The sequence below is a fragment of the Neoarius graeffei genome, chromosome 15 (genome assembly GCF_027579695.1).
Source record: "Neoarius graeffei isolate fNeoGra1 chromosome 15, fNeoGra1.pri, whole genome shotgun sequence".
NCBI lineage: Eukaryota > Metazoa > Chordata > Actinopteri > Siluriformes > Ariidae > Neoarius > Neoarius graeffei.
The window spans coordinates 52,440,721-52,454,692 of NC_083583.1; the positions used below are offsets into that span (position 1 = coordinate 52,440,721).

The window sequence follows — 13,972 nt, forward strand, 5'->3', positions numbered from 1 at the left end:
CCAAAACTTCATTATGTAGTCTTCATGCATATTTACAAGAGAAAAACATACCAATGAACATCAAAAACCTGGAAAAGAAACACATCGGAGGCATAAAACGTCTGCAATAGCAAGTGATTGTGACAGTTTTTACACAAACATGGCCGTGAGGTTTGCTTCGTTAAAAGCGTAAGATTTAAAGAGAACTAGACAGGGACACTCTAACGAGTGCAAACCCCGCCTTGTCCCTATTAAAATACATTGGGCGAAAATTTCGAAGTTCTGCCATGACCTTGACCTTTGACCTTTGACCTCCAAAATTTAATGGTTTCCTTCCTGGGTGATTGGCAACACGTACAAAATTTGGTCCAAATCGATCCATTGGTTCTTGAGATATCTTGCAGACACACAGACAGACAGACAGACAGATACACACACACACAGACTGACGCAGGTGAAAATAATAACCCCTCCGACTACTGTCGGCGGGGTTAAAGATGCGCTGAACACCCGAAAGGCTACCAAAACTTCACTAGATATTCTTCACGCATATTTACAAGAGAAAAACAGACCAACAGACATTGAAAAACTGGAGAGAGAAAAGAGCAATAGCGGAAATATTGTCAAAGTTCTACTTGGAGGTGAGGAAAAGTAGGCTTGTAGTACTCAAGTCCAGGACTCGGACTCGAGTCCGACTCATCTCATTCTCATCTCATTATCTCTAGCCGCTTTATCCTTCTACAGGATCGCAGGCAAGCTGGAGCCCATCCCAGCTGACTACAGGCGAAAGGCGGGGCACACCCTGGACAAGTCGCCAGGTCATCACAGGGCTGACACATAGACACAGACAACCATTCACACTCACATTCACACCTACGGTCAATTTAGAGTCACCAGTTAACCTAACCTGCATGTCTTTGGACTGTGGGGGAAACTGGAGCACCCGGAGGAAACCCACGCAGACACGGGGAGAACATGCAAACTCCGCACAGAAAGGCCCTCGCCGGCCACGGGGCTCGAACCCGGACCTTCTTGCTGTGAGGCGACAGCGCTAACCACTACACCACCGTGCCGCCGAGTCCGACTCGTGCCGCCGAGTCCGACTCGTGCCCTAATTTTAAGGACTCGTGACTTGACTTGGACTTGAGCACTGATGACTCGGACTTTAACTGCATTCGGACTCATACACTGGAGACGAGGACTCTGATTTTTTTCTTTATTTTTTGTAACATGCCATAATATTTTGGCATAAGATATTTATATCTATATTAATGTTTATACTAATTTTGTGCAAGAGAAGCAGCCTTGGGCTCAAAGGGTCACTGGTTTGATTCACCAGCAGGAAAAATGTCAAGGGAGTTGAGTGAATGAACAGCAGTTTCCCTGCCCTCTGTATCATAGTTGAAGTGCCCTTGAGCAAAGCACCAAATCCCCAACTGCTCCCTGGGTGCTGTAGCATAGCTGCTCACTGCTCTGGGTTATGTGTATGTGCTCATTGCTCACTTGTGTGTGCATGTGTGTGTTCACTGCTTGTGTACATGTAACAAATAAAGGCTTCTTCAAATTAGTTCTTATGTAAGTATTTTTCACGACATGACACATATTTAGTTGAATGCTATCCATTTTGTGGGCTATTTTGTGCATATTGTCCACAAATCCCAATTATTCATATAATGCAAATTGAACCCAGTTCACTTTGAGGTTGTTACACTCCAAAATGTGGGGTAAAATCCAAGGGGTGTTAATACTTATGAAAGCCACTGTAATCAAATCAGGGATAACCTTGTGACTAACGCATCTTCCACTCTGTAGGTTCCCACTTCAGCAAAAGCGTATTCAAAACCTAGCTTTAGTTTATGGAGTAGATATTTAGACCACTTGTTACAAGATACATATCAAACCTTATCCTGTTTGGTCACAACCTCCAACATACAGTGGCTTCCATAAGTATTCACCCCTGTTGCAATTCGGACGGGTGGGTGGAGCACAGAAGGACGGCAGGCCAGAACTGAGTTCAACAAAATCTCTTTATTTGGACACTTTACAGTGACGTTATTCTCCCAGCCACGCATGCACACACACAGGTCGTCTGGTTGGGGAGAGAGCTCTCTTCCTCTGCTCTCTCTCTCCTTATATAGGGCACGGTCACTGGGGAAGACACACAAACACGTTAACTGACATCAGGTGCAGTGATTCTGCCACTTACCTTCCCTGACTCCGCCCTCCGGTCACAGACCGACGCTTGACCACGCCCCCACTGCCACATACCCCCACCGCCCAACTCAGGCTGGGTGGCCATCCAGCCTGCAGCCGACTCCCCCCCACCCCCGACGGGAGAGGAAGTCCGGCACGACCATCTGTGCCCCCAGCCTGTGGATCACCTTGAAGTTAAAGGGCTGGAGTGCCAGATACCAACAGGTGATCCACGCGTTGGCATCCTTCATGCAGTAGAGCCACTGGAGGGGCGCGTGGTCCGAACAGAAGGTGAAAGGGCGTCCCAGCAGGTAGTAGCAGAGGGCGAGGACCGCCCGCTTGATGGCTAGGCACTCTTTCTCGATGGTGCTGTAGCGCCCCTCATGCACCGACAGCTTTCCGCTGATATACAGCACTGGACGATCCTCCCCCTCCACCTCCTGGGACAAAACAGCCCCCAGCCCTCTGTCCGACGCGTCCGTCTGCAACATAAAGGGGAGAGAAAAGTCAGGGGAGTGTAACAGTGGCCCCCCCACACAGTGCAGCCTTCACCTCCGAGAAAGCCCGCTGGCATTGCTCCGTCCACTGGGCTGGATCTGATGCCCCCTTTTTAGTGAGATCAGTCAGCGGGCTGGTGACGTCTGAATAATTAGGTATAAACCTACGATAGTGGCCAGCCAGCCCCAGGAACTGTCTCACCCCCTTTTTGGTCTTGGGCCTCGGGCAGGCCGCAATCGCTGCTGTCTTGTTAATTTGGGGACGCACCTGCCCATTGCGGCACGGTGGTGTAGTGGTTAGCGCTGTCGCCTCACAGCAAGAAGGTCCGGGTTCAAGCCCCATGGCCGGCAAGGGCCTTTCTGTCTGGAGTTTGCATGTTCTCCCCGTGTCCGCGTGGGTTTCCTCCGGGTGCTCCAGTTTCCCCCACAGTCCAAAGACATGCAGGTTAGGTTAACTGGTGACTCTAAATTGACTGTAGGTGTGAATGTGAGTGTGAATGGTTGTCTGTGTCTATGTGTCAGCCCTGTGATGACCTGGCGACTCGTCCAGGGTGTACCCCGCCTTTCGCCCGTAGTCAGCTGGAATAGGCTCCAGCTTGCCTGCGACCCTGTAGAACAGGATAAAGCGGCTAGAGATAATGAGATGAGATGAGACCTGCCCATTGCCCAAGTGGAAGCCCAGATACCGTACTTCCACCCGCCCAATCGCACACTTCTTCGGGTTGGCCGTGAGACCCACTCGCCTCAGCGACCTAAGGACAGCCCTTAGGTGTTCTAAATGCCACGGCCGGTCATTACTATAGATTATGATATCATCTAAGTACGCGGCCGCATAGGTGGCATGGGGTCGGAGGACCCTGTCCATAAGCCGCTGGAACGTAGCGGGCGCCCCAAACAGCCCAAAAGAAAGTGTAACAAATTGGTGTAAGCCAAACGGTGTGGAAAAGTCCATTTTTTCTTGGGATAGTGGAGTCAAGGGGATCTGCCAATAACCCTTTGTCAAATCCAGTGTCGAGTAAAAGTGAGCCTTGCCTAGTCGATCCAGCAACTCGTCAATACGAGGCATTGGGCATGCATCAAATTTAGACACCTCATTGACTTTTCTATAGTCCACACAGAACCAGACCAACCCGTCGGCCTTGGGAACCAAGACCACCAGGCTGCTCCAGTCACTGTGGGACTCCTCGACGATGCCCATTTCGAGCATGGCCTTGAGTTCTTCCTGAACCACTTTTTTCTTGTGTTCGGGTAGCCTGTAAGGGCGGCTACGCACTACCACCCCCGGGGGCGTCTCGATGTGGCGTTCTATGAGGCCGGTGCAGCCGGGCAGGGGAGAGAACATGTCCGAAAATTCGGTCTGCAACTGGGCAACCTCTGTGAGTTGGGTCGGGGTGAGGTGGTCTCCACAGGGGACCGGAGAGGTACGCGATGTCAATGTTCCCTTTTGAACCTCCGGCCCCAGCTCCGCCTTCTCCGGAACCACCGACACCAACGCCACAGGGACCTCCTCATTCCAGAGTTTGAGCAGATTGAGGTGGTAAATCTGTAGCGTCCCACCCCTGTCCGTTCGCCTCACCTCATAGTCGACGTCCCTGACTCGCCGTGTGACCTCAAAGGGTCCTTGCCACTTGGCAATCAATTTGGACCTCAATGTGGGCAACAGTACAAGTACTTTATCTCCCGGTGCGAACTCCCTAAGGCACGTACCCCTGTCGTACAGCCAGGTTTGCCGTTCTTGGGCCTGCCGAAAATTCTCTTGGGTTAGGTCCGTGAGTGTGTGGAGTTTTGCACACAGGTCAATAACGTATTGAATTTCATTTTTGCTCGGGGAAGGTCCCTCCTCCCAATTTTCTCGCAGTACATCTAGGATGCCGCGCAGCTTATGCCCATATAATAATTCGAATGGGGAGAACCCCGTGGAGGCTTGTGGGACCTCTCGCACTGCAAGTAACAGGGGTTCGAGCCATTTATCCCAATTGCATGCGTCCTCGCGAACAAACTTTTTAATTATATTCTTGAGTGTGCGATTGAACCGTTCGACTAAACCGTCCATTTGTGGGTGATAAACGCTGGTGCGGATCGGCTTAATTCCCAATAACCCATACAGTTCACTCTGTGTGCGTGACATAAACAAGGTGCCTTGATCAGTCAGAATCTCTTTGGGGATTCTGACTCGGGAGATGACGCGGAAGAGCGCCTCCGCAATACTGCGTGCTGAGATATTGTGAAGAGGCACTGCTTCCGGGTATCGCATTGCATAGTCCACCAGAACTAAAATAAAGCGACACCCTTGTGTTGACCAATCTAATGGCCCGACGAGATCCATCCCAATTCTTTTGAACGGGGTCTCGATTAATGGTAGAGGGCGCAAAGGTGCTTTTGGAATGGCCGCTGGATTTACTAACTGGCATTCGCGTCATGCCATACACCACCTATGGACATCACCGTGAATCCCTGGCCAATAGAACCGGGCCATTATTCGGGCTCGTGTCTTATCCTGCCCCAAGTGTCCAGCCATGGGATTAAAGTGAGCCACCGGGAATATCAATTCCCGGCGGCTCTTTGGAATCAAAAGCTGTGTAATCGGCTCCTTAGTCTGAGAGTCCTGCGTCACTCGGTATAATCTATCTCTCATAATGGAGAAATAGAGGAAGGACGGGGTGGCGTTTGGCTGGAGCGTTTGTCCATCGATTACTCTTACTTGGTCAAACGCATGCCGCAGAGTCTCATCCCACGACTGTTCTAACAGGAAATCCGCGAGGGATTCCCCGAGAGAAGGAGGAGGAGCCTGCTGCTCCTCACTCTGACGCGGAGATGACGTAGACGGCTCTGTGACAGCTGCTCCCGCCAATGCCACACCGGGACCTCCCCCTGCTGAACTACGGCAGGCCCCACTCTTCACTAAATGACTCATTAACTCCCGAAATCCCGGCCAATCAGTCCCCAAAATTATCGAGTGGGTAAGGCAAGGATTAACCGCTGCCTTTACACTACATTTTTCCCCTCGAAAAAGAATGTGGACCGACACTAAAGGGTAGTTGTGAACATCCCCGCGCACACACAACACCTTCACCAATTGTGCTCCCCCAATGCCTTGTCTTGCACCAGGCTTTGGTGGATTGAGGTCTGATTACAGCCAGAGTCCACCAGAGCCTGATATGTATCCCCTTGGACACTCACCGGTATGCGATACGCTCCGGCCCGATCGAGGGCGGCTCCTGGCGCATCGGGGATCCGGACCACCGCGCCCACCTCCATTGCCGAGCACTGCTGCTGGAGGTGCCCCAGCTCCCCGCAGCGCCAGCAAACCAGCCCGGGTTTTCTCTCTGCACCGGTACTCTGGGGCTTACTCACCTGAGGGGGGGAAGAGACAGACATGGAAGCGGGAAACGGGAGGGCACCGCGGGTGCGGCGGGCCAGCTGGGGTGGAGCCAGCCCCTGCCTCCGCGGTGGGGAACGGGGCGAGGACGAGACACAGAAGGGGAGGGGGAGAGAGAGAGAGAGGGGAGAAGAGGAGATCTGCTGTCCTGCCGTCGGAACAGCCACCAAATGGTCCTCCGCCAGCTCGATGGCCTGATCCAGTGACGCCGGGCGATGGCACTGGACCCACTCCGCGGTCCCTTTGGGTAGTCGGGCGATGAACTGTTCCAGTACCACCAGATCAACGATTCCCGCGGCGTCACGGTTGTCAGCCCTCAGCCACCGCCAGCAGGCGTCCCGGAGTTGCTGGCCAAATGCAAATGGCCGGCCGACTTCCTCCAGGCGCAGAGCGTGGAAGCGCTGCCGATGTTGTTCGGGGGTGCACCCCCCACGCTGGAGGACGGCCCGGCGGAGGTCTGCGTAGACCAGCCCAGCTGTCAGCGGGGAGCTGTAGCGGGGCCAGCTGTGCCTCGCCCGTTAGCAGGGGGAGGAGGCGCGCCACGCGCTGTTCCACCGGCCAGCCCGAGGCTTCTGCTGCCTGCTCAAAGAGCGTGAGGAAGGCCTCGGGGTTGTCGTGCGGGCCCATCTTTGTTAGGGTGAGGTGGGGAGGGCCCGCGGCGGTGGATGTGGTGGACCCCGCTGATGCGAGGAGGTGCCGGAACGCCTGACGATCTTCCTGCTGCGCCAGCACCAGGGCCTCGAACCTTTGCTCCTGCTCCTTCCGGAGGGCGACTAGCGCCTGGTGCTGGCTCTGCTGGGCTGTGGCGAGGGCATGGACCAGGTCCGCAAAGGGGGAGGACTCCATGGGGCTGTTCTCTGTGCTCCGCTCCCGGGTTTCAGCACCACTGTTGCAATTCGGACGGGTGGGTGGAGCACAGAAGGACGGCAGGCCAGAACTGAGTTCAACAAAATCTCTTTATTTGGACACTTTACAGTGACGTTATTCTCCCAGCCATGCATGCACACACACAGGTCGTCTGGTTGGGGAGAGAGCTCTCTTCCTCTGCTCTCTCGCTCCTTATATAGGGCGCAGTCACTGGGGAAGACACACAAACACACATTAACTGACATCAGGTGCAGTGATTCTGCCACTTACCTTCCCTGACTCCGCCCTCTGGTCACAGACCGATGCTTGACCACGCCCCCGCTGCCACAACCCCCTTTGAACTTCTCCACATTTTGTAGTGTTACAACCTGAAAGTGAAATGCAGTTCATTGAGATCGCATGTCAGTGATCTATGGAATATAGCCCATAATGTTGAGTTGAGGGGGAAAATTAATATAGTTGGACAATTTACTGACAAAGAAAAATCATAAAAGTGGTGTTTTCATCCCCATTGTTGTAAAATCCTTGAATTATTTCTATCAGAAGTCACAGAATGCAATGCTCTGTGTAATTTTTGTCTTGATCAGGGATTAAAAAGATTCATTTCTCATTTTGGTTCATACAGAACAGATATATTTTAACATTCCTGATCCCTCTCTTTAGTTGGAAACTAGTTAGAATGAAATAAATAATGGTTAATAGTGTTCTTTACATACGTATTCCGTTTACAGGAAGCCAAGGGTATAAATAACACCAAAGACTGCATTTTACCAGAAATATCTATTTTGTTTGTTGTTGCTTGCAGAATTGTAGGGAAAATACTTTCTACACTGATTTTCCTGCTGTTTTTGAAAACCTGACGATAGCTATAAAATGTGCCAAATTCTGGACAGGAATCTAGTCCTGTTGGCAAAAATATTTAGGTGTCTGTGAAATCAAGAAAATGAGCAGGGTCTAAAATAACGTTTTCACTCTGGAACAATTAAATGATTTTGTTTGTGTTTTCACTCGTGTTCAATGAAAGAAATGATTCACTTTTTATTTTTGTTTTCATTCCCTGTAACATGTATCTAAAGACATCATAATGTCTTTAGATTTTTTTTTTAAATGCAAATTGAATACTTTTAGTTGTGGATCGCTGTATTTTTGTGGTATATTTTATTTTTAGTCTCGGTGGCATGGTAGTGTAGTGGTTAGCACTGTCGCCTTACAGCAAGAAGGTCCTGGGTTTGAGTCCAGCAGATGATGGGGGCTTTTCTGTGTGGAGTTTGCATGTTCTCCCCATGTCTGCATGGGTTTCCTCCGGGTGCTCCGGTTTCCCCCACAGTCCAAAGACATGCAGGTTAGGCTAATTGGTGGCTCTAAATTGACTGAGTGTGAATGGTTGTTTGTGTCTGTGTGTCAGCCCTGTGATGATCGGGAGACTTGTCCAGGGTGTATCCCGCCTTTCGCCCATAGTCAGCTGGGATAGACTCCAGCTTGACCACGACCCTGTACAGGATAAGCGGCTACAGATAATGGATGTATGGATGGATTTTTAGTCTCTTTCAAATTTTCCAGAGATTTCATATGTTATGCAGTGATTGTGACTCATTTAAACAGCACAGCTTTCGAATCAGTAAAATATCAGTGTCGATGAGGGAGATTGCAGTGCAATTTTAATGTATTATTTCTGAAAGTTGGGCAGCACGGTGGTGTAGTGGTTAGTACTGTCACCTCACACCAAGAAGGTTCTGGGTTTGAGGTCAGTGGCCGATGGGGGCCTTTCTGTGCAGAGTTTGCATGTTCTCCCCGTGTCTGCATGGGTTTCCTCCAGGTGCTCCGGTTTGCCCCACAGTCCAAAGACATGCAGGTTAGGCTAACTGGTGGCTCTAAATTGACTGTAGGTGTGAATGTGAGTGTGAATGGTTGTCTGTGCCTATGTGTCAGCCCTCTGATGACCTGGCGACTTGTCCAGGGTGTACCCTGCCTTTTGCCCGTAGTCAGCTGGGATAGGCTCCAGCTTGCCTGCGACCCTGTAGGACCGGATAAAGTGGCTAGAGATAATGAGATGAGATGAGAATAATATAGCTCACCAATGTTGTGTTAAAGGTCCCATGGCATGGTGGTTTGTTGATGCTTTAAACGGGCTCGTGGAGGCTTCCGGATGTTATATCCGCAGCCTTTCTCGAAATGAACCCTCGGCACGTAAATATAGCCTCCTGGGAGAAAGCCCCATTTCAGCGCTTTTCCCAGTGCGTCGTTTTGCTAATGAGAAGCAGGAGGCGGGGAAGAGTAGAGGGTGGGGGCGGGCCATGGGGGAAGGGGGAGGGGCTTGACCAAGCTGCGCACACACATACTTGCTGCTATCAGCGCCTGTAGCTACGCTGCTAAGACAAAACCCCGTTCTCCCTCGGACTCCTTTCGTAAACTCAACGTGACACAGAGAACAGAGAGTGAGAGTGTTCGGAGTGGTAGTTTATGAATGTATAATACCCTAGGCTTGAACACGCACTCCATAACCAAAGAGGATAGAAGCAGCAACTACAGCAACATATCGCTTATCCAACAGAAGACATGCATTGCTGTACAATAGTCAAACATAAGCTCATAAGTTACAGTCAATTTCCAGACTAAACTCAGTTTAACAGAGCATGCTGCATGCTTTTTGGTTTTGTAGCGCAGATTACCTGGCTAACTGCAGGAAGCGGTTAGCTGCACAGATAATGTAGCCATTGCTAGGCTAACGCACCGATTTTAAAACACGGCAAAACGACCAGTTATACACTTACTTGTTCGGTGTTTGTTGCTGATGCGGCAGGGATGCTTGGTACGGACCCAGGCTTCAGTGACAGTTGATGTGCAAAACCTGCCCTGTACTGTCCCAAGTTGTGGAAACATTCCTCAGGAAAATGCTTCCGACAAACATACACCGTCTTAGGTAGACTCTACGGCGTATTATTGAAGTAAATAAAATTAAGCCACTGCATCTTCAGGGGCTCTCCCGTCGGCAGTAAAAACAGACTCTTTTCTGTGTTGTCACATCCATGTACAGCGCAATTTCCATGTTTCGCTCGCTTAGGTGATGCCGTGTTGTTGTGTCCTCTATGGTCTCCTCACTACAACTGGGCGGGGCAATCCATACAGTGGGTGGGAATCCAGAGGGGGGGCGTGGGGATCATCTCCCTTGCTGACGTAGTAAAGGGAAAAGCTTATCAACGCGCCGTTTTGACGCGCCATTCTCAAATGTTGGGCATAGTTTGGTTTACACATTATGAAATTTCTAGCCACTGGGGTGACTTAAGAAGGTCAGAGGAACTCATTTTAACGTTAAAAAACCTCAGAAAGTGAAAATTTCATGCCATGGGACCTTTAATATCATTTATTTCATTTTCTACGAAGGAATTTTATCTCATCTCATCTCATCTCATTATCTCTAGCCGCTTTATCCTTCTACAGGGTCGCAGGCAAGCTGGAGCCTATCCCAGCTGACTATGGGCGAAAGGCGGGGTACACCCTGGACAAGTCGCCAGGTCATCACAGGGCTGACACATAGACACAGACAACCATTCACACTCACATTCACACCTACGGTCAATTTAGAGTCACCAGTTAACCTAACCTGCATGTCTTTGGACTGTGGGGGAAACCGGAGCACCCGGAGGAAACCCACGCAGACACGGGGAGAACATGCAAACTCCGCACAGAAGGGCTCTCGCCGGCCATGGGGCTCGAACCCAGGACCTTCTTGCTGTGAGGCGACAGCGCTAACCACTACACCACCGTGCCGCCCGAATTTTATATATATATATAATTTTTTTTTTTTTAACGAATGAGCTTTTCTAATGCCTTTGGTCTGGATCTGAATTGTTGAAGCTGGATAGATTGGTGATTTTACATTAAATTTAGATCTGATCTACCCTGCTGCAGGCTGATCCATGCTCCAGTCAGGTACAAGAAAACAATCTCGATATGACACACTGGGTGGCGCTATTTCCTCTGTTATTGAAGAGACTTTCCAGCCCCATTAAATAGTAGATTTTTTTCAGGCTGCTTTTAAATCATTTGTGTTGTGTATCTACTCAGTCAGAGCTGTATCCACTGGCCATGTTTAGTTTCACCTTTTCACGCACTGGGTTTATTGGACTCTAAAGATGGTGTGACTTAAAGTGACTCTGGAAACATCAGAAATGAGATTGAGACAAGGAATGATGCATCAATATAAGAGATATCTTTGAAAAGGGTAAACATTGCCTTAGGCATAACAATATTCCAGTTCAGATAAACTATCAGTTATTAAGTTGCAGGGTGGCTCGAGTAAACTTTATTATCATATGCTATGTACAAGCTCCTTGGAATGAAATTTTTAGTTTGCACAGTCTCAAGGATGCTGCAGTAGAAAATAAAGGATGATGAGTGACCAGTGATTAATGTGCAGCACTGAAGGAGGATAAAAATATAGCATAAAAATAGGAAGTAGAAAAGAGAGAGAGAGAGAGATGTACAAGAAAGAAAGTTGTGCGATGAATGTCATTTGCATAAATGGTAATTTTCATGAGATGAGTTGAAGTTGAGTAATTGAAGGTATCGTGTGTGTGTGTGTGTGAGAGAGAGAGAGAGAGAGAGAGAGAGACTTCTTGTTCTCCTATCTCCTGTATGTGTTTGGTTTTAGACCACAGGGGAGAAAGACACCCCTTCAAGTCCCCACTAACACTTCTGACTAAGCAAATATTTATTCTAATTTCAGCAGAGCTCCATTTCAGCTCCAGGGGAACTAAAGTCCCATCACGTAATTAAACAGTCAGCCTCGTACACAACTCCTGCCCTCTTTACCAGTCAATGATTTTGCATGAGCATGAAGGTGACCTGCCCTGGCATTAGTTTTTATTTTAATTAAGGTATTGATTTATGATTGATCCAAGTTAAGCAGCTGGCCATGTCATCAACTGGCTAACTTTGTTGTAGGCTTTCTGTACTCTGTGTGTGTGTGTGTGTGTGTGTGTGTGTGTGTGTGTGTGTGTGTGTGTGTGTGTGTTTTCTCTCTTGCGCTCTCTTTCTCCTCTACCCAGCGGTACTTTTTCTTCAAAGAGTTAACACTGGAGACTTTCCGGGAAGGCTGGAGCCTCTCTCATCCTGTGGGTCCTCCCCCCTGTTTCAGTGCTGTGACCTCACTGTTCAGTTGGCACTGGTTCAAGAACGCTAAAGCACGTGCACACAGCCGCAAACAGACACACGCATACGCTATATCAGGCGGGGAGAGGTTCGCAAATGAGTTCAGCTGTCAGCCCCGGCTTGAGCTGCGAGAGGACGGGGTGGGTGGGGGGGCTTTTGAATAAGAAAAGCAGAAGAAAGCAAGAGAAGTGCAGGAAATGACGTGAAGACCAAGAACACTACGGATCCGCACAATAACACAGGAAGAGTGGTGGCAAAGAGGAAAGACAGTTCTTTCTCCCCTTCTGTCTGGATGGTGTTAGATCTTTCTTTAAAGCTCTGCGTGTCATCCTGCATATGTAAACCAGTGGGCTGTGCTCTGAGCAAAATAGGCTTACCACTGGAATCACACAAAAAGCCTAATTTCAGGAAGAGAAGGAAAAAACATGTGACACACACACACACGGGTTGGCGCGCGCGACAAGCAGAGCTGAAAGAACTGGGGTGCATCAACCTGTTTTTCTAGAGGAGGGATGAACACTGAAACCAAGACAGACTTTGAGCATCAAGGCTTCTGGACTGACTCAAACGGAGTTAATTACTCATGCGACTTTGGCTTCTTTGTTTGTGACTTGTCAGAAATGGGAACCATGTGTGGTTTCAAGAGGTCATGGGCACACAAAAGGAAAAGCTAAAGAGTTCAAAGAGAGGACAAATAGACTACCCGGAAAGTGCTCGAAAGAGAAATAGAGGGAACTATGAGTTTGCCGACTAACTGTGTCTTTCTGGCTCCTGCTGACCGGGCTTTCAAAGTCCGAAATGGGAATATCTGTGGATCCCCTTGCGCAGTAAACCGTCCCATCGACATCTTACAGAAACGCAGGCGGTAACTATTTCCCTTCTTTTCTTTCAATGAAACGGGGGGGGGGATGCATGTGCAGTTTAACGCTGGTATTGGGTCATATCCCTCCTCGGTTTTCCAATGGTGCCACCACATGCGATACAAGTTATGCTTTCTGGGAATGGTGTAACATAAAAGTTAAAATTTAAGGGCACTTGAGTGCTCCGTAAAATATATAAATATCAACACAGTGCAGCAGGTGAACATCTGGCACCTTCATAAAGCCAGACACCTTCTTTCCTGTTATAGGGAACACTGTTTTGGTCTCATTATTGTGTTGTTTTGTTTGTTTGTTTTTTACACTGGACACATTGGGTCTGTGCACTGGTGTTAAGTTCAGTATGAGTGCAATGTGTAGAAAAGTCTGAAGCTCGCTGACAGATCCTTAATAAATGCACCTGATGAGTTTGTGCACAGTATTTGTAGAAACGTTCTTCATATCAAATACTGAAAAAATGTAGAGAGTTTAATATATATATATATATATATATATATATATATATATATATATATATATATATATATATATATATGTATTCTCTCTCTCACACACTCACCAGCCACTTTATTAGGAACACCCATCCCATTATGCGGTTCTCTAATCAGCCGATCCATTGACAGCGGCACAATGCATCAAATCATGCAGATCCAAATCAAGAGCTTCGGTTAATGTTCGCAATGTTCAAACATCCATCCATCCATCCATCCATCCATTATCTTTAGCCGCTTATCCTGTTCTACAGGGTCGCAGGCAAGCTGGAGCCTATCCCAGCTGACTATGGGCAAGAGGCAGGGTACACCCTGGACAAGTCGCCAGGTCATCGCAGGTGTTCAAACATCCGAATGGGAAAAATTGTGATCTCAAAGTGTGACTTTCACTGTGGCATGAGTGTTGGTTTGAGCCAGATGGAGTGGTTTGAGTATTTCAGAAACTGCTGATCTCCTGGGGTTTTCACACACAACAGTCTCTAGAGTTTACACAGAATGGTGCAAAAAACAAAAAACACTGAGTGAGCAATGACAGTT

General features: G+C 48.8%; 1 protein-coding gene across 7 annotated transcripts in view; it reads left to right on the forward strand.

Moving 5' to 3' along the window:
- Positions 1-13,972, forward strand: part of LOC132899574 (cAMP-specific 3',5'-cyclic phosphodiesterase 4C-like) — a 198,340-nt gene that overhangs the window by 112,267 nt on the left and 72,101 nt on the right. Inside the window, exon 1 of one of the 7 annotated variants that reach the window (XM_060941590.1) lies at positions 12,241-12,931. The exons of the other annotated variants lie outside the window; for them this stretch is intronic. Within the exon in view, the coding sequence (XP_060797573.1) occupies positions 12,804-12,931 (128 nt within the window). The 5' untranslated portion in view covers positions 12,241-12,803. Of the gene's footprint in view, positions 1-12,240; positions 12,932-13,972 lie in introns of those variants that run through there. 7 annotated transcript variants of the gene reach the window in all.